This window comes from Solanum pennellii, chromosome 12, assembly GCF_001406875.1.
Source record: "Solanum pennellii chromosome 12, SPENNV200".
Lineage (NCBI taxonomy): Eukaryota > Viridiplantae > Streptophyta > Magnoliopsida > Solanales > Solanaceae > Solanum > Solanum pennellii.
In genome coordinates, this window is record NC_028648.1 from 33703038 (window position 1) to 33728398 (window position 25361).

At 34.2% G+C, this 25361-nt stretch overlaps 1 protein-coding gene across 2 annotated transcripts; it reads right to left on the reverse strand.

The window, feature by feature from the left end:
• Positions 1-6863: 6863 nt before the first annotated feature.
• LOC107007594 (zinc finger CCCH domain-containing protein 41-like) lies at positions 6864-25090 on the reverse strand. 2 transcript variants are annotated; one of them, XM_015206276.2, is made up of 5 exons: positions 24762-25084; positions 10502-11333; positions 9000-10220; positions 8145-8492; positions 6864-7641 (listed from the first exon to the last, which is right to left on the reverse strand). In XM_015206276.2, the coding sequence occupies exons 2-5, from the start codon at positions 11234-11236 to the stop codon at positions 7312-7314; spliced, it is 2634 nt and encodes an 877-aa protein (XP_015061762.1). In that variant the 5' UTR covers positions 11237-11333; positions 24762-25084; the 3' UTR covers positions 6864-7311. The 2 variants fall into 2 exon arrangements, with proteins under 2 accessions (XP_015061762.1, XP_027769423.1); XM_027913622.1 differs by having other exon boundaries at positions 7312-7641; positions 24738-25090.
• Between the last annotated feature and the right edge of the window lie 271 nt (positions 25091-25361).

The window sequence follows — 25361 nt, forward strand, 5'->3', positions numbered from 1 at the left end:
TTTTAAATGGAATAAATACACTACAAACACTAACATGTCATAGAGAGTGTGAACACTCTTTTGAATGCACAAATTGAACACATGTCATTTTTTAATTGGTCACTTTGTAATTTAGTTAGTACACATATTGATTGATAATGAAACTTATATATTTTTAATTATTTTTGTTTTTTCTTTAAAAAATATTTATTTCAATTTCTTTTCAGTTTAATTTTTTTTCAATTAATTTATTATATTTTCACTTTTAATTATTTTTAATAAATTGTGTGTATTTTTAAAATAAATTAACATAAAAGTGTCCTTTAATTTTAATGTTTCAATATTTTTATGTTTTATTTGATTTTCTTCACTTAATTTGATATCCGTTCAAAATTAACTTATTTTAAATACAAGACACTTGAAATCAAATCAAAACGAAAGAGAAAGAAAATAAACTTAATAGAAAAATAAAAGAGAAAAAAACGTATGTTAAGTAAAAAAATAGTTTTCATACAAGGTAAAGAAAATGTTAAATTATTTTAAATACAAGATAAAAAAATAAAAATATTTTTCTTACAAGAAATTAAAATTTTATTTTTTAAAATAATGATATATTTTAAAAAAAATTACGAAATGTTATTTTTAAAAAATTAAGAAATATTTTTTGATTTTTTTATTTTCTTTAAAAAATAATTTTTAATCAAAAAAATTATTTACACACATGGCGGGCGAGTGTGTAAAAATACAATCAACTTTGGTGGTTGAAGGTGTCACATCAGCATAAAATGTGAATAAAAATACGAATAAAATAAGTGTAGGATAATAGAATCTTAGTTAAGTTTAGGTGTGTCTATGAGATTTTGATTGGAGTACTTATGCATTATCCCTTACTTTAACTATGTTTTTTTAGAGCATGTGTCTTGCTATTTTTCGGAAGCTGGTGAAATAATGCATTCAAAAACTCCTTTAACCAAATTTAAACCCTTAGGAGGGGAAGACCCTTTCCGTAACTGACATTGGATATCAAACAGAAGCGTACCTGTTGTATCTTCGATTCAGAGACCTAAGAGACACATATCGTCGTCAATGGTGGAAGGCGATAGTCACAACAAAGTGGAAAATCGAAGCATAAAAAGGAGCTTTCCAATAGTTCATCTGTGAATATGCATCTAATAACTTGATTAGAAAGGTTGACGCGAAGAGATGAAGAATTCGAGCCAATGAAGAAAATAATAAAAGCTTAGCTCGAAGTTTGATCGGGGAAACCTTCATTGGAGCATAGTTGAAGCCTGCCTTGTTGATGTTTTGAGAAAGCTTTTCATTCTATCTCTTCATTTTTCTTTGTTTTTTTTTTTTTTTAATTTTGACACCTTCATATATGTATATGGTCTTTCCTTTCTTGAAATCGGCCATTTGGCTCATTTCCCATTTGTATTAAAAGGAAAACAACAATTCTCATAGAAAGTGATATTTTCATTAATAGTTATCAAACAATCATAGCTGAAATGGATAGGATAGAAATTCCATAACACCATATTCGTGAGACAATTTTATTTAATTTTTGGTCATTATTTTATACTTTTATTTTTCTTCTTCTTGGAGATATATTATTTCAATTATTATCATTTTTTGCATTGTTATCTATATCACATAATAAGACCATCTCCAACTCTATTTTATTTTACTCTCCATTCTCTATATTAGAAAGTAAAACAGAATATGTTCTCTCCAATCACTCTCTATTTTACCCTCTACTCTACAATTATAGAGAGTTGAATAGTAGTTCTCTATCTTATTAATTTGAAGAACAACTATTCATACTCTTTATTCCATTTTTGAATATCATATTATTATTTCTATTTTTTGTAATTAACATATTATTTTTTATATAAGACTATGGACTAAATCTCTAATATATGCAATTGTTTTTAAATTTAATATAACATTCTTTAAAATATCTTATTTTATATATATTACTTTCATCTCGAATTAATAATATTTTCAAAAAAAATTATTTTTGGTCACCTTGTGATACAATTTAATGTTAAATCAATTTCCACTATGAAGAATGCATAAATAATAAGATAAAAAATTTAATTTAAAAATATAATACATAACATATTAATTTAAATACAAGATAACAATAGATACAATGCATAACATAATAGTTTTAAAAATCATAACAATAACTTAGTAATTCGGTAATTCGTTTCTAGATTTAACGATATTCAAAAAAAGGAATTAGTGTATGATTTAAAGAAGTTGTGATTGTGATTGTGATTGGCTTGTTGATTTCTTTTTTCAATTATTCCTACTTGTTCCTTAGAAATTTAGAATAATATATAATTTAATATTGAATAAAAAATTTCAAAAAATTAAAATATGAAATTATATAAAATGATTATTCATTAAAAAAAATTATATTATAGAATAAGAAAACAAAAAGGAACTAGAAATTATAATATAATATTGAGGAGAGAAAAAAATTCCTTTTAGAGAGTAAAATAGAGAATTAGGTTGGAGTTGATTGTTTGAAAAAATAAAAAATTTCATATTTGGAGAGCAAAATAGAGTGTAGGGCTGGAGATGCCCTAACTATAAAAAAAATCTCTATATAGTGTTTTTTTTAATTTATTGGGAGAATTATTGAAAAATAATACTTACTTATTTCTTAATAATAAAATTATAAAATTGAAGATACATGAGATATACACCTCATAAATCATGGAACTCACACCCTGTATTATAGGGCTTAAATCTCGCCTCATGTTGTGTAAATTATCTCTCCTCGCACCATCGTCTTTTAGAATAGTGCTTTGATCTTCGTAGTCCAATAGTACAATGAAAGATAAACTTAAATACTAAATAAAAGTAGAAAAGTATTTTCGATTCTTTTCCATCTTTAAAAAAATATTAACTACAGGGATATTAAGTCATTAAATCACACTAAAAAAGTTTGGAAGAAAGCGATGGAGGTGAGGGTGAGAATGTATATGTCTACTTTCAAGAATTAGTTTGGATTTATGTCGGGTAATAGGCCACAAAAGCCATGTATTATAGGAGGACACTAATGGAGAAATTTCAAGAAAGAAAATGGGACTTGTATATGATGTTCACTAACCTTGAGAAGTCTTGTGACAATGTCTTGGGGAAAGTCTTTTAGGGATGCCAAAAGGCAATAGGTGTATCGATGGCCTACATTAGGACGATAAAGGACATGTACGAAGGAGTTAAAACACGAGTATAAACAGGGAGAGAAGACTAAAAGCATTTTCCTATGGAGATGGGATTACACCAAGGATAAACTCTTAGGCTATTTTTATTTGCCTTGGTAATGGGTGAATTGATGCGAGACATTCAAGATGAAATTTTGTGGCGTATGTTATTTGCGGATGACATAGTACTAATTGATGAGACACACAATGGAGTTAATATCAAGTTAGAAGTGTAGAAACAAACTTTAGAGACTAAGGGGTTTAGTTTGATTAGCATGACCAACACAAAATATATATAGTGCAAGTTCAATGATTCAAGGCATGTGGTAGGCGTGAAAGTGAGGCTTAACGAAAAAAATATCTTCAAGAGGGGTCTATAATCTAGGAGAGTGGAAAAATCGACGAATCGTCATATTGGTATGGGATGGATGAAGTAAATGCTTGTCTTTTGAATCTTGTGTAGTAAAAAGATACCACCAAAATTAAAAATGTGACAGAATGGTGCTTAAACCAACATTGTTGTGTAGAGTGCAATGTTGTCTAGTCAAAAATTCTAATGTCTTGAAAATGTATGTGAAGGATGAGGATGTTGAGGTGGATGTGTGGTCAAACTAGGAGCGATAACATTAGCAATGAGTAAAATCGAGATAAGGTGGAAGTTGTCTTTGTGGTGGACAAATGAGGAAAGTAAGATTGAGAGAGTTAGGACATGTGAAGTGGAGATGCGTAGACGCACCAGTGAGAAGGTGAGAGGAATTGAATATAGTGGGTACGAGAGAGATAAAGATAAACAAAATAAGCATTGGGAAGAGGTGATAAGACATGTACGTCTCCAGGTTGCGGAGGACATGACCTTAGATAAGAGGATGTGGAGTACAATATCGAGGTAGAAAGTTAGTAGATAGTAGGACATGAGCTTAGATAAGAGGATGTGGAGAACACATATTAAGGTAGAAAGTTAGTAGATATGTAGTGTTGTCTTGCTTTGGGTGACTGGTGTTTGTCTTGGTACTAGTAGTATTATTGTAATTCTTATTTTTTATATTAATCATTGTTTATTATTATTTTCAATAGTACATCCTAATATGTTGTTTAATATATTCAATTATCACTTTATTTTATTGTTTTTTTCGACATTTTTCCAATAAACTTGACAATTTTATCGAGTCAATTCCCTAAATGGTCACCCAAGTTAAGAGAATTGTCTTGGAATGTCATTTATGTTTCATTTAGGACCAAAATATCACTCAACTATCACTATTTTCCTCCAAATATACTTGGCACTTTAAAATCATCACTCTCTCCTAGTTGGCATGACATGTCATTAAAATCTTTTTTTTAATAATAGACTAATTTAATTCATTGAACCTATTTAACTAAAATAATAATCATATTATTTTTACTTCATTTTTAATCTATTAAGAATAAATTTTCATACTTAAAATCTTTTATCGAAATTAAACTTTTTATTTTTTATGCTATGAAGAATACATTTTTAAAATACATTATAATTTTATTAATTTTGAATACTTATAAAAACATACATTCAAAAAAATATTTATATACAAATCACTCATTAACGCTAATTTACATCAATTAATCATAAGTTGTATAATAGATCAATAATATCAAAGGTCAATAAACTATTAAATATTAATTGTATATTTTGCAATTCATGCTTTCGATATTATTTTTAAGAAGAAAGTGAATAATATCATATTTTTTATCCATTAGAAATACTAAATACCTCAAAAGTCTCCTTAAATTCTAGTTGATATGCCTTGTCATTAAATAATCATTTTAAAAAATTAATAGAATTATTTAATTCATCAAACTTATGTATCCACAAAATAAATATATAAATTACATGAGAGTTTATGAAAAAAAATCTCTGTGTTCAATTATTACCTGATAATGTTAAAATTCCTAACTAAATTATTTGAAAATTTTAAACAAGTTTTTTGATAAAAGTATTTAGATAAATTTATAAGGTTGACAAAAAAATTGGTAAGAAAAAAAAATTAATATTTAACTTTTTTTAATTTTTTTTTATTCTTTTATTCCATATTATATTATATTATAACTTTCATACAATTAAACATCAATAAATAAACTAATAATCATTTGAATTTACTAATTTAATTCGATAGTATACATATTATATGATATTAATATATTGATAAATAAAGATCAAAATTTATTTTCTATAAATACTATACACTTACTATTATCTTTTAAAAAAAGATATTATAAGTATATATGGATTTCAAAGCACCCAAATAATTATTTTTTTTATAATTAATCGATCTTTAATATTTTTGATTTATTATACAATTTATGATTAATTAAAGTAAATTAGCGTTCATGAGTGATTTGTATATCAATATTTTTTGAATGTATATTTTTATTAGTATTTAAAATTGATGAGATTATAGTACGTCTTAAAAACGCATTATGCATAACATAAAAACATAAAAAGTTTAATTATGATAAAAGATTTTAAGTATGAAAATTTATTTTTAATAAATTAATTTAAAAAATTAAAAACAATATGATCATTATTTTAGTTAAATGAGTTTTATGAATTAAATTAATCTATTATTAAAAAAAAGACTTTAATGACATGTCATGCCAACTAGGAGAGAGTGATGTTTTTGAATTGTCAAGTATATTTGTAGGAAAATAATGATAGTTGAGTGATATTTTGGTCTTAAATGAAACATAAATGATATTTTAAGACAATTCTCTTAACTTGGATGACCATTTGGAAAATTGAATCCATTTTTATCTCGTTACCTGCTATTATATCCTTTATTGTCTCCTTCCTCTTTACACCTGGATTTGTTGCACTTGCTCCGAAGGACATTCAAAATGCAATCTCTCAACTTCTATTCGGTGGTGCTAAAATCTACATAGGTTGTACCCTCCCTAGACCTCACTTGTTAAATTTCGGTGGATATGTTGTTTTCTTTTAGTTGAATTATTAAGTAAAAGGTTACTAAAATAAAAAGATTTTTTTATTTTCTTTTTAAAAAAAACAGAGTTTAAAACAGAAAGTAAGATGGTTTTCATAAATTTGGTTGGGGGAGAGGGGGGGGGGTATGAAATCCTCCTATACCAAACACAAATGTATTGCACATGTACTACAAATATGCTTATTCACAAACGACGAGTGCGAATGACTCATCATATTAGTAGTTGTCCAAGGCTTGTGCATCAACTCCTTTCTTGGTAAAAAAATACTAGTCTAACCACATGTTTCATGCTTCTTTCTTCATAGCCCTAACTAAAGAATGGTGATTTCAGTAGTAAGGAAAAACTCAATCTCACCTGGTGACTGGCATAAGACTTCGAAAGCAATCAAAGATATTGATAAAAAAAAAAAAAAAGAGAGACAACAGATTGTTCCCTCAAGCCTCAAACATTGGTCACTCAACACCTCATCCCCCTTGGCACAAGTGTGAGACGGGTCTAGCTCTATATTATTATAAGAATATGTACAATAGGTTACTAAATCCCAAAACCTAGTCCGATACGATAAAAGACTACCCAGAACCATATAGAGAGACAACACTTCACGCATGGTTGAACAGTGTTCGACTTAAGTCAAGCTACTGACTGTTACAATGGGAATATATGAGTAGACAAACTCTAAAATTGAGATACAAGTAGAGCAAATAGCCCGTACAGCCAAAAGAAGTCTCAGCTGCATAAATTTTTGGAAGTATAGTCCTCATTCCAGGATATATTTCTAAGCATTGAATGACTAACAGAATTCAATATAGATATGGTGCAACAAGACTGCCATCTGGTGGTAAAAAGATCAAAAAAAAAAATCCTCTTTACATTTCCAGGTAAAGCAAAATTAAAACTAGAATATGTATATTGCTAATACTCCTGCAATTACACAGAAGTGATTCAAAATTTTACCTTGCTGTACTACTTTGACAATTGGACCACCATCATGATCGATCACATTCAGCTACCTATATCAGCTTTTTCAAATATATCTGCAGCAGTTCTTTCCCGTGAACCAGTCAAAGGATCTTTTGGGCGGGTTTGAACATTGGCATCTGAAGGCTGCTTCTCGCATTTTATATCATATTTTTCAGGTTCATCAATCCCTGCAGCATTTTCTTCCTGTGTCTTGTGGGATGGTTTGCACATTAGCATCTAGAGGTTGCTTCAAAGCAGGATCAGCATCTTTTTTGACATCAATATCCTTGGTAGAATTACTAGACTGCGACCACATAAACTGCAAAGCTTGGCCTTGCCAGATTTTTCCATTCGAAAATGCTCTTTCAGCAGAACGGCGCGTTGGGAAACATATACTAGCAGATATGTTTAACATTTCCGAGCCATTATTACCATCTTGAGGCTCCAAATCTTCCATCTCAACGGCGGGAGGGTCACCAAAAGTGGAGAAATGTTCCTTCAATACAGTAACCTAGAAAGGAAACCCATTTATAATTTATCACACAAAGCTAAGAACATGAAAAAAGAATCTACAATCAACCAAGAATGTTGTAGCTAACCAAGGGAGATGACACTAGTGAAAAGTACTACAGAATGTTTTCAGTTCCTTCCTCACATATTTAGAAGAAATAGGAGGAACCTAAAGTTGGCAGAAGAAACATTAAAGAAAATCAAGATTTACAAATATGAGAACAGACAAAAACACATAGTTCATACATTGGCCACCGGAAAGTATAAGAAAATAAATGAATAATTTTCAATGTGCGGACACCATCGTTCGGAAACGCACCCTAGTGAGAAGGAGAAGATGGTAATGACACAGGCATGCCTCTAATACAATAACAGCTCTGCCTCAGAAGAACATTCAAGGCACAAACCCTAGGCAGCATAAGCAAATATAACTAGAGCATGTTCACATAATCATTTGCAAATACTGAAAAATTTCAACTATTTGAGAGGATTAGAAGAAATTACATTTGCAAGACCACTTGGCATAGGTGGAAGGACTTTGAAGGCAGTGGGACGATTGTCTAGTTTGTATCTGTTGAAAACAAAAGGTGCACCATGTGGTGCCACTGGAGGAATTGACTGTCTCAAGCTTGAAGGTTCCTGTGTAGCTGCAGCAGAACATGATCTAGGACAAGAGTGCTCTGCATTTTCTGTTGATCTGCTATTATCGGATACTACTTCAGCTTGTGTTGAGGATACATCATTAAGTCGCATGGAGCTTGACCTCACTTTTGTAGAATCGGATACTGTTTCTCCTTCCTTCTGTTTCTCCAGATCCTGGTCAGAGATTGCTTCAGCTTTCACACCTACAGCCTGCACAAATGTAACATAAAACGGAGGAAGAGAGGGTCCCATTATTAGTTTCTTCTAAAAATCAATGAAATTATATTCTATATATATGGCGAGAAAAAATAAAGTACAAGCTGCAATAAACATGAGATCTGCTTCACAAAGAGTATTAACTTGTACAGTTCAACATGAAGTTATATCATCATATGTGGGAGGGGGGAGAAAAGAATGAACTGTAACAAACGCTTCATTTAATAAGCAATTCCAGAGACAAGGTATTCCCTGTAGTCACCCCCTCATTTGGTTATTAAAAAAAGTACTTCTACAGTTAATGCAAGCCCGTAAAAAGCATATCTTTTATAGTAATTCCAAAAAAGCATGTCATGTACTTCAAGTTGATGAAAGTAAACAAACAATATCTCACTTCACTCGCAATAAGTATCAGATATCTAAAAATAAAAAAGAATAATTGATATCAACTTAAACAGACACTTTCTTAGGACAGTATGTGAAAAAAGAACAGGTAATTACTTGCTTCTCAAGTTTATTCAACTGACGTCGGAACTCACTGCGCTTCTGATCAAGCAGCTCCTGCTTCTTGCGCAATTCTTCCTTCAAAAGTTCTAAGCTCGCCACCTTTTTTTGCAGAGCTGGTGCAGCTTTGGGACCATTATGACCCACAGGCTTAGGTAAAGCAGAAGTAGGTGATGGAGCAACAGGACCATGTTCAGCAGCTTTTGGGGCTGAGGACTGGATATTGTCTTTTCCTTTATAAGGAACAGATAGGTGGGGTGGTACTAAACTGGGTGTCACTCCACGAGAGGTTAAAGGTGAATTACTAACACCATTTACTCCATCATCCATAATTCTATCCCTGTTTGCCCATAAAAGCCTTATAAATCGGTTTCCCATCACAGCATCAGGTGCCTTTAAAGCAGCCTCAGCTTCTTCTCTCTTAGAAAATTGAACAAAAGCTCGATCACCACTCAGTGGGATGTGGATGTCAATGACCTCCCCAAACTTTTTGAAATGTGAAAGAAGAGCATCTAGTTTGTTGTCTCTCTGTGGTATGCCTCTCACAAACAGAGTGCGAAGTGCCTTTTGAGGTGGTTTTCTTAGATTATGTCCAAAACTACTTTGGGGCCTGGAAGAAAAATCCTTCATTTGTGGGTCAATAGTTTCTTCATTCATTAGCTTCCCTGGAAGAAATATGCCCTGACTGCTGCCGAGTAATTCCAGATCTTTTCCCGTTTCATCAAAGCTTGAAGCATTTCCTGTACAAGCAGTTCTTTCTTTCACATTCAACTTATTTTTGGACCTTCGGTTTCTTCCCCACACACTCTGAGATCCTGTAGCTGCCTTAGCACCTCTTAGTGGATGCTCAAGATCAAAGGCATTACACAGCCCAACTTGATCATTGTCAGAGGAGTCTTCAACTAACAAACGACCAGTATCATCGCAGTTGGATGAATTTAAATTCTGGAGTGCTGCTGAAGTTTCAGAACGATCATTTGACCATAAAGGTTGATCAGGATCATAGAAATCAGCTCCCCCGGCCATAGAACCATCAACAAAAGCATCAGTCAAGCCCAATGCATCATCAATCACTGGAAATTTGCTTTTGTTATGTAAAGCTTTGCCACTGGCCAATGAGCCAGAAGGGCCTATTACAGGTAAAGATCCATGTCCAGTAACTGGTCCAAGCATGTGCGCATTAGGAAGTGACACAGGAAGATTAAACTGAGAAAGGCTCTGCAATTCGGAAAACAATAGCATAAAACCAAACAGCCGTGCTTAAAGAATTAGTTAAGTACAAGAATAGAGTGCAGACAGTACATGAACTGGGAATCTTGACCCGACTTACAAAAGCTTAAATTAAAAGAGATGAATATCTAGTAACAGAACAGTCAATCAGCATCAACATTTAGAAGAAAAAACGCACTCTAAAACATGATTGACAAAAGCCATTCCCCCACAGAAAACAAGAACGTGAGATACAGTAATAACTATTTGTCAGCTGAAAGTCCACACACCTGGACATCTTCAACAACAATACGATTTACTCCGTGCTCCATCGGGCACATATCTCCTCTTAGGCAAAATCCACGCTCCTCAAAGTCTCTACATCTCTGCCTTGGAATACCCATATTCATGGTAGGATTCAAGGATGGCCTGAGTGTTCCCTGGAAACCAACGGAATGAAGTGTATCAAGACCGCCATTAGAAATTCCTGAAACCATTCCAAATGCACTCCAAGATGAACTCTGTGCATTAGCAATGTTTTCCACCCCTCTTCCAGTTAAGAGACCGGGAGTAACAGAGCCCTGTGGAAACAGTTGAGATGCAATATCCACTGAGCTGAACCTGGAATCACGTTGGCCCCAGGCATTAAGGTCTCTTCCTCGACTCCTACCGTTACCAGCATCACCGAACAGTGATTGATTCACCCTGATTCTTTGGTATGAATCCTGAGGGGCTCTCGAAAATGAGCCCATACCTCGTCTTCTTGGGAACTTGGTTTCACTTAACTGAGAGTTCCCTTCCCCATAAGGATGTCCATTTTCAAAAGGCTTGTTTCGTTTCCTGAATGGTCTACTGAAAACTGGTTCAACAGCCTCTGTCTCTTCAGATTGAGAATGCAATTCTCTCCTACGATGCTTGTGATTGCGATCATCATCATCCTCTTCACTGATTTCTTTCTCTTCAGGATCATCGTTGCTATCAGAAGATGGAAAGGCTGGCTTTGAAGGTGAAACATTAAGCTCCATGAGTCAACACTCAACCTTGTTTATGACCAAAGTTTGTATGCCTCAGATTGATAAGATAATCAAATTTTTTAAACAAGCCCCATCAAGTGACCAGTGCCTGAAAGGTAGGGACAAGAATAGGTAGGTAAGACAAAAATCTTATGCAAGCATGACAAGTTGAATTTCACAATTTTATTAAACTTGAAAACGCTTTTCCACATGCAAAATAAAGAAAAAAAGCCTTTTTCTTCAGAGGAACTAGAATAGACAACAAACTTAAACATCATTTAGAAAGAGCACTTTCACAATGCAGAATTTTTTTTGCCATGTAAAGAAATTTCCAGCACTATGGACTCATTGGCTTCAAAATCACAAAGCCAGCACAGATGTCCCCTACGCGTCTGACCTCCAACATCGTGAGGACAGATGATCATGCCAAAAAAATGGACTACACAGTACACATGTCATGAAACATATGAGATTGATCCTTTGTAAGGCTCTGTCATCAATATAACCAGCTAACATGGAAACCATGACGGTGTGCAGGATTCCAAAAAAACATCAAAAGTTCAGATACTATGGAAAACAGACATCGTAAGTTCGAACCGACACACAAATGAAAAGTTCTTCTTTTATCATGCCATTCTTAATTAGCCTCTCTACCTCACACAATGTAGGGGTAAGGTTTGCATACACCCCATCCTCCCTAAGCCCACTTTTGGGACCACACTGGGTATGTTATTGTATTTGTTATCAGAGTTATTAAAACAAAAACACTATAATTAATGTAGAAATTTTAAATAATTATTCAAGAAAAGGTATATGATTTTTATACTACTTATTTTCTTATGTTAATCTATTTCTCACACATTCAATCCCCTCCCCCAAAATGAAACAAAGGCAAAATCACCTCATTCCGAATAATTCTAGGGCAAAATTGGTGTCTTTTCCATTGTTTTGAAGCAACGTCAGTAGAATGAGTATTTTTGAGCTAGTTGACTAACCACGGGGGCATTTTGAGCCCAAAAAAAAGAACAAAGGGTAAATACAACCTAGTTTGAATAGTTCAAGGGTATTTTTGGCTCTTTTCCCTAATTAACTAATCCTAGCAAAATCTGTTGAATCAACTTATTTGTCCTCACTGCTCAACTAAACCAAACAGAACCTCAACAATGTTGTACAGTCATGTGGATTCATTTGATAATGAATTCAGTTCAAACTAAATTCATAAAATCAATGATTTTTAAATTCCCTAGCAAAAGCACCTAGAATAAAATTTATTGAGCAACAAAGATATAAGCAAGAAATTATTCTTGTTAGAGTCTCACACTGTTTGAGAAATGATTTGTTGTTTCCTTATATGGTTTTGGGTAATCCATACCTCATATACTAGGTTTGGGGTTGAATTGAAACCAAGGTTCATTTCCTTTTCTTGCAAAAGCTTTTGTAGGGTGATAGCTAATAACTTGAGTTTTCAAAAGGAGGAGGAACACTTCGAATTTGAAAGAGATTTTATTGAGAAGTAATTTATATGGAACTTCTGAGGTGTCTATTTGTGTCAAGGGTCCTGGATATGATATCATTTGAGAATACAAACTCTTGTTGCACCCCAAAAACGGATTTTTGTTAGAATCATTAGTAGAAATAATCAAATGATTCTGTTGAGAATAGAATAAAGAATGAGATAGTCTATATCCTGTATCGATCATAGGATCACTTTATGAATAGGTCAATTCTCTGTGACCTCCCACCGTTCACGACATCCCTTTGATTTAGTTGTTCTAATTGTCAGAGTTTAGAGTGTAAGGTGTCTAATTTTCTGGTTCGATTGAATAGGGAATTGGTCGTTGTTCATTCCAAAACGGTCACCCGAAAAACGAATAAACGACATCAATGTTGTGGAACTCGGATAGGCTTGTGGCATACTGCTATTCATATTTTTTCTATGTAAAGAGATCCTAATTGTCAAGCAAAGTTATCTCAACTCTAATAAATACTTGTATAAAATGAATTGAAAAAAAAATATCAAAGGAACCGTACATGACACTCTCGCGTCATACGACTCCGTCCCGGAAGCAGGACCTTCCCTTCGCCTTAGTCGGTGGCTAAGACTCAAATCGATTACCTACTCCTTAGGAAGAGTTATGGAGATCTATGCAAGGACAGTAAGGTTATAATTTAAAAGTATTATCATAAATATCGGCAAATTTACATTATATTAATGTTACTATTTTTTAATCAAATCCACAAATAAAATTATTTTATAATATTTATTAAGTTTTTTTTAAAGTAAAAGTATAAACAACTAAATAGAAATATTAACTAAATTGTTTTGAGTTTGGACTCTCTTTAATTTTAATTTAATACTATGTTATATTTTTTAATTAATTTTTATTGGTCCAGAGGTCGACCCTACCGATATTTCTAAAGCCCCTCAGATCAGCAGACTTATTCAGGCCGGCTAAAAAACCCTTTTCTTAAATAGGCTCCAAAAATCTTTGTCCACCCCTATTAAATCTCGAGTTAGGACAGGTCAGCCCAACGGGCCTAGCCCATATTGACGGCTCTAGCTACATCTATAGCTGAAAATCGCAAGAAAAGAAAATATGGTGGTGCACTCTTTGAGTTGCCTACTACTGATGTCAAGGATGTGTCCATGGAAAATCTGAACATGAAGGTGGGAGAAGATTCTCCTTTGAGCAATCGAAGAGAAGAAAAGGGAAAACGAGTTAAGAAGACCAGTAAAGGAAAGTCGAAGGCATCTGGGATCAAGAAGGTTGATTCTGCACAAGAAACGGGCAAAAGGAAAAGAAAATATTCTCCTGGTCTACAACGGGACCTGGTCCCATCGAGAGTGAGGATGACCATGCAAAAAGGAAGCAAGAAATTGTGAACAATCTTCTAGGACGTAGAGTGTTTGAGCTTGACATCATCACCAAGCCTAGGATGGATTCTCTATATGATCTTGTGGAAATCCAGTCCTAGACTCATTTATTCCAAATCAAGCCACTCGTTCTACATGAGGAAGAGGTACGAAAGTTCTACTGTAACATTGAATTTGCAAAAGACGATAGCATAAACACCACGGTAGGAGACAAAAGCCTGCATCTAGATGAGGACCATTGGGATGAATACCGGAAGTACCCAGGGAAGGGTTCATAGTTGGAAAAATCTGCACTATGGAATTTGTGAAAGAGTGCTCTAAGATCCCTAACACACGACGTGCTGGAGTTCAAAAGAAACTCATGAAATGAGAGTACCAGTTGTTGTTTGAATTTGTCAATAAAGTACTTCCTCGAACAGGAAAAAGGATTGCTGCTTCTGCAACCGATCTGTTCATCATGAAGTCTATGCAAATTCGATCCCATAGATCTTTCGGCCCTCATGATAGAGCATATGTATAAGACGGTGATAGAACACAAGGGCAAGCATGACATGGGCTATGGCTATTTCCTGATCAAGGTGTTTCACCATCTAAACATCCCAGTGGGAGCACGTAAACTTGGAACTACAAAATAGTCCTTCACTACTATGGTGGAATGTGAGTGTATAGAAGAAAAGGGAAATCCACTAAGCAAAGTATCTCAGTTGATAATGGAATAGGATCAGTTGAAACATGAGTTGGAAGAGATGATTGTGCGTGTGAGTAACGAATATGGGAGATTGTTGTTGAAGGCAGAACTTCTCAAAGCACAATTTGAGGGACCTGGTATTGTAGAGGTCAACGAGTAAGGAAGAAAATTGATGAGCTCATAGACCAAAATGCGGCTCTGCAAGAGAAATTGATCACAGATACTGATGAAGCGAATGTTAGGCTTACTCTTGTCATTAGGTCCCTCTCCCATCAGCCTCCCTCCTCATCATCCTCTCTGTCCCTTCCTGTGTCGTTTTTTTTTTTGTGTGGACAGTGTCCAAAGTTCTCGATTTCAGTTTAAGTTAAATGTATTGATTGTTGACCTTTGTGCTATAAATATGATTCTTGTTTTGTTAGGGCCAATCTCTATATTTTCCTGTTTTTATCACCATAATGGTGTTGCCTTTGGTTGTGATCTTACTTAAACGATCTTACTTGTTCTATTGGTTTACTACACTTTTTTTTATGATGCCAAAAGGGGTAAACATTGGGTGCTTAGGCTGTGGGGAACATGTCTTGATCGATATAGGGAAGATGGAAAAATGAAAGAAATTGTAGGCAGTTGTGTATATGATTGACCGGGGGAATGTACAAATGAATAAGGGGTCTTGATCGACAGGAGAAAGATATTATAGGCACTAGTGTACAGTTTGTCAACATCAAAAAGGTGGAAAATGTTATTTGTAGTTTTGACGATTTGATAAACCCATGGACCTTGTAAAGGGACCTGATCCCTTGTGCAAATGTAGATACAACTGTCAAGCTGGAAAAAGTACAATTGGTTGGTACACAGTCTCCAACTGTGGCAGAAATGGCAGAAACCTTGGCCAATGGCATGGCCTCAAAGTTGTGACTATTCTTCATAAAGATTATGTACAATAGTCATAATCTTGGTTTTTGCAACTTGAAAACTCTCAAGAACTATAGCAAAGGTTAACACTCAAGTGAAAAATCATCCTCAAGAACAACAAGGACCCGATAGAGCTGCAGGCTTACGTGTCTTAGGATTATTTCTTTTGCACGTACACGGTAAATCTGTTCCTAACCAATTAAGGATTCAGATATTGTGTTTGGTGAAAAAGTCTAAATCAGCTACGGTTAAGAGATTTCGTGGGCGGCATTGTGTGTTGTTTAGTCAAAGTCTAAGTCATCCGGAGCATGGTGGGTTTAGTGGACAAGCTGCATGTTGCTTAGATAAAGTCTAAGTTGTCTAGTGGTGATAGCTTAGTAGGCAGAATGACGTCTGTTTAGGCTCTTCAAGTAATAGAGTTATTACTTGGTTGTGAGATTAATAAATTTTGTCTCAAATTGTTCTAACTGTGGTTCACTTTTGTTGAAAAAAGATTAGTGAAACAGTTGAAAATCCTACATGACAGGTCGTGGTTTTACTACCTTGAGCAAGGAGATTTTCGCGTAAACTGCTTGTGTTGTGTTCTTATTTTTATTTACTCTTCGTTATTGTTCTTGTTGAGTCAAGGGACCTGGTCCATTGATTGATAGTGGACACACGCATTCTATCATGTTTGGATAGCCAGAAACACTCATTTGGACTGTCCTTCGGGGGTGGAGACTATGGTGCTCCGATGAAACAAGCTTGTAACTTTAAGTCTTTTGATTACACACTAGTTGTTAAGTTGTTGCAACTGACTGAAGATAAAGAAAGTTTCCGAAAGTTCTGCACTTCTGTCATACTAACGAGAGAAAATTAAATTGATGCAACAACTATTACTTACACTGCCAAATCTAAGCCAACTACAACAGAATTTAAATATCCTTGTAGTATTTTTTTCTAAGCTGGCAAGTATTCATAACCCTACACTATGTTCAAGGACTGTTCCTAAGCAGTGAGGATGTAAATTTCCAGATCATAGACCCATTTTGCTGGAAATGGCAACTAGGATGCCACTCCATCTTACTTTAAATTTGAAAATATGTGGCTGGAGGTAGAAGGATTTTTGGAAAAATCATGCAGAAACTAAGGAGCCTAAAGAAGGATATCATCAACTGGAAAAAGGAGGAAATTGGGAAATTGGAGACTAGGAAAGATGTTATTGGAACAGAACACCTGGCAGACAATTGAATATAGCTGAGGCAAGTCAAATGACAAACCTGAAAGATGAGATACAACAGTTGGCAAAACTAGAGGAGATTTCATGAAGGCAGAAATCAAGATGTCTTTGGCTCAAGGAAGGTGACAGAAACACTAAATATTTTCCGAAGATTGCTAAATCAAACAGTAGATCCAATAGCATAGACAGACTTCTCATGGGAAATGCCACTATTGAAGAGGAGGAAAAAGTAAGATGTTGGATTTCTTTGAAAGATACACTAAGCAGGAAAGTTGGAGCCTTTTGCTAATTTTGATGGAATGGCATCCATCACTATACAAGAAAGCAACACTATAAACGACTTTAATTCTCAAGAAGTTTTCAGATGCAATACCTTTCTATGGGTGGCAGACTAACACTGGTCAACCGTGTGCTTGAATGCATCCCAACTTATAGTATGTCGCTCCATCCCATCACACGTAAGGCACTTAAACAACTTATAAAACTAGAAGGAACTTTTTTATGGGAAGGAAATCTTAGTAGCCACAAATTTCATTTGGTCAAGTGGGATAAGGTCTTGTTGCCAAAAGATTTAGGTGGCCTGGACATCAAAGACCTAGCACTACACACTCAGGAAGATCAGTGGCAATGGAAAGAAGTCATTTATTACAAAACATGGAGCCTTGAATCACTGGTGCTCTAAAGTCTCAACTAAACCTTATGGGGTTGGTTGCTGGAAAACCATAAGCAAGCTATGAAGATGTTCTCACAATGCAGACAAATGGTAATAGGGAATGGCCAACGCGTCAAGTTTCTGGAGAGATAAGTGGTTGGGCAACACCCCCCAGAGGTTGCCTACCCCAAACATATTCAAGATAGCAAATCAGTGAGATGCTACAATACACCAACACAGGGATGGGAAGTCATGGAACCCCAACCTCAGAAGAAACATACAAGACTGGGAGATGGAAGAGTTAATCAGCCTTTTGGAAGCACTTCACAATGCCACAATCAACGGCCTTGCACCAGATCAACTAAAATGTGGAGATAGCAGGATTGGGGAGTTTTCAGTCAAGGTAGCAAATAAACTTCTATGCCCACAAAATGCAATCACTGCCTTTTGGCCTTGGGAAGTCAAATTACTTCCTAAAACTAGTTGCTTCAGTTGAACAGCACTGCACAGAGGATGTTTGATTCAAGATAAACCTAGTGCGTGAAGGTAGCAGAGTCACACAACCACCTTTATAGACATTGTTCAGTATCAACAGACTTATGGAGTATGTTTATCACACTATTTGGACTCAATTGGGTCATGCTGCAGAGTATGGTGTTGCTGGAAAGTTGATAGCAACATCAAGAAAAATTGGAAGATGATACCTGTAGCTATTATTTGGAGAATTTGGAATGAAAGAAATAGGAGATGCTTTGATGGAATATCACTACCTGCTAATCTCTAAAAGCTAGTTGTCTTATCTTGTTGTATAGTTGGGTCTAACCTTGTTACCCTCTTGAATTTTATCAGCTCATTAGCTTTCAACTACATATGTACTGGAGCTGATAAGTTCTTTTTGCTACTCTACTTTGTAACAATTGTACATCCACTTGATGTTAGCAATGAAGTTATTTACTTAATCAAATCTTCTTGTAATATTGGGTTGGATGAATAAGTCACTTTTCGCGACAGTGAAGTTGAAATGTTTGGTATACAATAGATAGAGAATTAAATTAGCTTGAAAAGCTAAGCTGAAACTTTTGTCATGTGAAAACTTGGAAATCCAAAGGGATTAGACTTGTAACAACTTCTTGACAAATAAAGAAATAAAATGGGAGCTTGATGTTGGTGCATTACATGGCAGTAAATTAAGGTGTTTAATCACGGGAAGTAGTATATTATTTAGGTGGCCAGTGGCCACCTGATTATACCTCAAATGGTAGTTTTGAATGAGGAGCTACAAGCTCGGACATTTTTCTTTAAAACAAGGTCGGACATGGTCCGTACTATAGGAACATTATTATATGGACTTCTATATATAAAGTGATGTCTTACCTTACTATACTAGTTTGACTCGAAAGATGAACATGCTGTATTCAGTACTTGTGACCGTCCAACAGAAATAGCTTATACAATGGATCACCTCATTTTGTTTCTTAGATAAGACTGTTTGAAAGTGAAGTTACCCAAAAGGCGCATTATTAGCACATTTACACAATGATATGTTAGATAATGGATTAGAAGCATCTTGAGGTTTATAAGACAATTGTACACTAGGTAATAAAGGGTGCATTGGAGGTGAATGTTATATCCTTAAGATTCAACTAGGTTTAGATTTAATAATGGAAACTTTTAAGGGTATAATTGACTTTCTACCATTGATAAAACAGGGGGAAACAAATTCAGAGGATATGCTTAATACTGATAGCAGCAACGAATAGAATATATGCAACCATACTGCTATTTCAATTTTAGCGGCTTAGAAAGAGAATCGAGAAACATCACTGTGCAATACATATTTTCCTTTTTTTGATAAACACTAATACTGTGTAACATCACTACATTAAGGGTTCCATAGCATAAAACCATAAATCACCATTAGTAAACTTTCAAGAGTAACACATTTACTCCACTTGTATTTTCTTACTACCTTTTGAGATGGCGGTTAATATTTTTAATCTTAAGATGAAGAATTTAATTTAAATAATTTAATTAAACTATCAACTGAATTTAACTTGAAGAATAGAAATTGGAGAAGGTAGTGAGTTCGTTGAGAATGACTAGATGAGCAGTATGGTTTATTGTAAGTAAATTGATTGAGTATTTTTGACACAGTAACATTTTTTATGAACGAGAATGGTGTTGATACATACCTACAACAAGCTTGAGATTTCACACAAATCTTAGAATCAAGAACCTTGAAATTTAGGCGGCAGACTGATTTCCTTGAGATTAATATATGTACTGATTGTATTATAGGATGTAGATAATTGTTCATAGTGTTGTTTGGAACTCATGAGACAATTGCTGGTTAAGAAACACCAAAGGTATGTAAGGCTATAACTTTCAATCTTGAAGCTCCTACATGTTCTAATCAATGATACGCTTCTTCTATTTGATGTGTTCTTCTTATTGTATCTATATGTGTTCCTCAAATATGAGATTCTAGATTATTTGTTCGTCATATGCTTAATTATCCCGGAATACCCATGTTAGTTCTTTATGTGAGGAATCTTATTCTTCGTACAACAAGCATGCTAAATGTGTCCACGACTTCCCTTATGTTTAGAATGTTGATACGTTCATATCCTCAATCTTGTATGACCCTTCTAGTACGTTCTTCCAATGGAATGCCTCATTTACTTAAAAGACTCATATTCCAAAGCTTCTCTATGAAAGGGATATTCAAGTGCATGTGTACCATCCCTACTTAGTGTGTCTTCACAAGATAAGTGTCGCTCCATGAGAGTCTTCCATAACATGGACTCTTAGAACAAGTGTCATTTTCTCTTGATGGACTAGTTGTACCGACTTACGATATCCCCTACATACAAATGTTACCATAAGATGAAGATAAATACCCTTTACGAATAATGCCCCTAAAAGACTTGAAAACTTAACGAATGTAGCCTTCAGTTATATGTACTATAGATGAGGCAAATCCAAGATATCATTTATTGGCATATACTCTCAGAGCTAAGGTCCTCATGATTGATGATACTTAACCCCACGACCCATAGTAATGTGTCCTCCGGGTAATATATATATATATACAAGTGAGGGTATTTTTTCTCATATCTTCTTCGGCTTCCTATGGTAGCCTCTTCTAATTTATGGTCATCCTTTTACGGACTTTATATATATGTATATGTATATAAAGTCCGTGAAAGTCTTGTGGGATGACCATAAATTAGAAGAGGCTACCATAGGAAGCCGAAGAAGATATGAGGAAAAATACCCTCACTTGTTTGAAGAAATAGGTACGTAAATATTTAACTTTTTGAAAACGGTATCATTCTCAAAAAAATATTTAACTTTTTGAATACTCACTTTATTTGTATATATTTGAATATGCAAAATTTAATAGCTTATCTGAAATATATGATGGTTGGATTGTTGTATGAGGTTGAGATTATGAGATGGGATAGGTTGAAATTTTTGTATAGCTCCAGTAATAGGGTTTCTCTTGCAAAAAAATTGAAATTTTGTGAGTTAGCCAAATTTTGGGGCCTTAAGATAAAGGCCAAAATGCAACAACGTCTAAGGTTCTGTTTTAGATCATATATGGCTAGTATTTGATACAGTTAACCTAGTCCTGCAAGGAAAAAAAAATCCCAATCATTGTTTAATCTCTCAAAGAATATTATTTGGATATATTGATATCTATTCTACAGTGGGTCTCAACAAGAAGATTAAAGGTAATCTAGTATGTTATATCCTTGTTTAAATTAGTAAGGTTACATTTGAATGTAGAAAATGGGTCACTGAGTTATAGTGAATTAGTTGATGAAAACGAATCCTAAGATGAGATTTTTGAGCTTGTATATTGAACCGGATTATTTATGTAGATTGAGTTGTTGATCGTTGTTGGCGAATGTAGAAGTTATCTAACTAGAAAGGAAGATCTTTGAGGTGAGTAGAGGCTTGTTCTTACTCAAGTTCCTTCCTTACAAAGTCATGCTCATAGAGTGTTTAATTAAATGTGTCTTAAGGTTAGTGTGAATTTAATTGGAATGAGTAAGCTCACATTGCTTATCGTTGAATAAGTCTATCCAGTGCTCTATGTTTTCCTCCTTGTGCTAATCCATCTAATGAATATGGTGGTAGTGTCTCATGTGTATGAGTGCTTCATGCTAACTTTGTCCAGCCCCAAAACAATGCTTAGTTCTCCTAGAAACATGACCAAGAAAGCCTCCAAAATTGTGTGTTGCTCTTTCATGGTCTAAGTTGCTTGGACTCGGTTGTGGGTGTCCGAGACTAGCGCGGATCTAGAGGTCGGATACTCTATGAAGTATGCTCCAAATTTTAAGATTCAGGGATTCGGATTCATGTATGGATATGGGTGTAGAGATTCAGCCAAAAGTACTTCAAATATCTAAAATAGAGTTAAAAATTCTAAATTATGAAATATTATACGGAGAACTTGAGGAGAAATATTGATCAAAAGAAGAATCCAAGAAGGAGATAAAAGGAAAGGGAGTGACAATTGAAATTTATATATACAAGGTATTTCATTTTCTTCAATTTCACCTTAGTTTTGTTTTTATAATAGAAAACTTCTTTTTGAAACAGGTAAGATACTATTTTGATAATAGAAATCATTGAATCTGTCCAGAATTTCTCCCTCGAATTTGGTCAAAGTACCCAAAACTAGTTGACCAGATCGGGTACAGATCCTATACCTATATATTGTCGAAATGAGTGTGGAACCGAAAGTGAAGAGTCCAAGCAACTTTGTTCATAGTGATGAAAGCCATAAAGTACCCTCTTATGCTATGACTTCGATAACTAGTAACCATATAAAGGGTTATGAGTAACCGTACAAAGGGTTATTAGTTTTTCCATAAAGAGGCATAACATAAATGGTAATCGTACAAAGGGTTGAGAGTAATCGTATAAAGGGTTACAAACCTTTCCATAATAAGACAACATAAATGGTGGTTGGTATAAAGGGTCATGAGCATCTATACAAAGGGTTGCTAATATTACCATAACAAGGCACAAAAGATTTGGTGGTTGTATAAAGGGTTACTAATTGCCACAGTTGGGCATAAGAGAAGTTCAGTCGATTGAAACAACTTAAAGAGCGTTAAAAGAGTGAATTAATGAACTAAGCTAATAAGTTTTAGTGATTGTTTTCCTAGTTCACTCTTATAAGATACTTTAGGATGAAATAGACTCGTTTCCTCTCTTTTTCTTTTTCTTTTTCTTTTTCTTTTTTTGGTAACTGAGAAATCCGTTTGTGACCCGCCCTTTGGACCAATCACAGTTGACTTGTTTCCTCTCTTATCCCTTCATTACTCATATGTTTTATTCAAGGTCTCATTCTGACTTAGTGAGGGGAATGTTAAAGAGTCACTGAGTATTGTTAGTGGTTCCATAGATAAGGTACTACAAGTTAGGTTAATTTATTCCAAAAGTTGATTTGGTGAGCTCCACTATACTATAGAGTTTCTTCTCTTTCAGTCTAACATTTTTATTCATTATTTTTTTACCAAGTACTTGTTTGCGGATTACCGAGGAGATCTATGTCCTGTGCATTCCCCTTGGTATTCCAGTAGAGGCTCCATAGACGTGTTTTTAGTTGGGTTATGGTTTTTCACATTACTTAGCATTATTTTCAATACTTTATAGTTTGCAGATTTAAATAAATACTTGGATCATTTAAGAATAATAGGAATAGAGTTTTGATCCGAAAGCGTAGTAATATCTACGTGGTTAACAGATTTTATGTATATTTGGAGTATTTACAAAAAATTGGAATAGAGTTTTGATCCAAAAGTGTAGTTATTTATTTCAAATCTACGTGCGGTGTGTGATATTAATGTACATGCTACAGTAGTCAAGTTGGTTTGCTCAGTGAAGCATCGGGTGCCAAACACGGCTTGTTTAGAAAATGGGTCGTGACAACATCATCATGTGAAGAGGATACTTTTTCATAAGTGCATGGCTTCACCTATGAAGTAATCATCCATTGCTTTGCATCACTTTAAATGATGAAGCGATAACTTTTAATAGCACTGTATATACATTTGAAGCATTTAAATCAGGAATATAAATTGGGGATGAGGAGGCCAATCCTATTGGGAAGTGGACAGGTACTATCTAACCGGAGATAGCAAAAGATGATGCAAGGAAAGGACCAAATGTAAGATATGAACCTATAGCCGTCCTCTCTAACTGCAATGATGTCGCCAATCAAATGGTAATTATTAACAAATGAAAACATACAGAGTTGGAAAGAACTTCGCCAATCATAACAAGATATCACCTTCATTCAAGAAATTGAACAACGAAGCTTGAACGGAAGCCACTAAAGGATATCAACAATCTCTATTTTTCCTTTTAGATAGGTAAAAGGATAGCAATAGTTGAAATGTCCTAATGTTTTGCTACCTTAGGACTCTCTTATTTTCCTTCTAAAACAATTTGTCCTAAGATGGCGAAACTGAAAACGTGGAAGAAACTAGACAAATTTTTGTTTCTCGTTGTGGATAATCAATGCATTTTTTACCCCTAAATGTTGGATATATGGGATTCATATATCCAACCTAACTAGTTGGGATCAAGATGTAGTTGACTGAATAAGTTGAGGTAATTCTATCAACCAGAGCTGTAAGTTACCGGATCATTTTTCAAAAATAAACAGTATTAAAGTTACTCAAACTAAAATAAATGGGGATAAGAACTGTCACCCTTTCTGTTACTATCGAAACGTCCAAACAATTGGCAAGGAAATAAATTGCTGCCAATAGCAGCATAACAGTAGGAACCTAGAAAAACCACAAAACCAGATTAAGTCATGACATACAAATCTATCCAGAACTGCCACCATCGAGTCAATACTGGTCAATTACCATATTAGCCAAATGCATAAACTCAGCAAATTTTTTTTTAGAATCCCTCATTTGATAAGTAGTGAAAGAAACCTCTACAACCACTTCTTCACAAGCAGCAAGTATAAAATGGTAAAATGAATAATTCAATCAAAACAAAAATCAATTACTAACTCATTCATTCTCTCGTAACCCGACTTTAACATTTTCAATGAAGAACCCTAACTGAATCGAATCAATACAAAATCACCAAGTTAACAATAAATTATACAGCAATGATAAAAGAAATTACTTCGCAAAGGTAGAAGAACCGGACCTGAAAACGAATTCTTAGGGTTTCGATTCTTAATGTTCTCAATTCGTCAGGTATAGATTATATCGGCGAAAAATGGCCGGACCGTAAAAGACCTCTTTGTCTATTTCTCTCTTTCTTTTATTGGGAGAGAGGGTTTTACAGTCCCAGCTCAATTTAGATTTCCACTTTCTCTTCTTAGCAAATTTTGTTTCCCAAATAAATATTGATGATGTTAAATAAGTTCATATCATGTTCTATAGGCTGCAAATATGGTAAATTTACTTTATCTTGTAATAAATTTAATGAAAAAGGTCATGATTTAAACAAATATTTGAAAATTATACTTGGGAGAGGACAAATATTTATATAAATTTGATGGGTATCTAAATATGATCGGGATGAATATTGATCAGATATAGAAATAACTTTGTTGACTTTGAATTGAAAGGGGAGGGCTTTACTTTTAAGGTAGAATGATCTAATATAACTAATCATGTGGAGTTCATGGTCATAGAACTTAACAATTACATCTACTTATAAAAAACGAAAGAGATTATTTTATTTTTAAGTTATCAATAAAATAATAGTTCAATTTCTAATAGATTTGTCTAGCTATGAGAT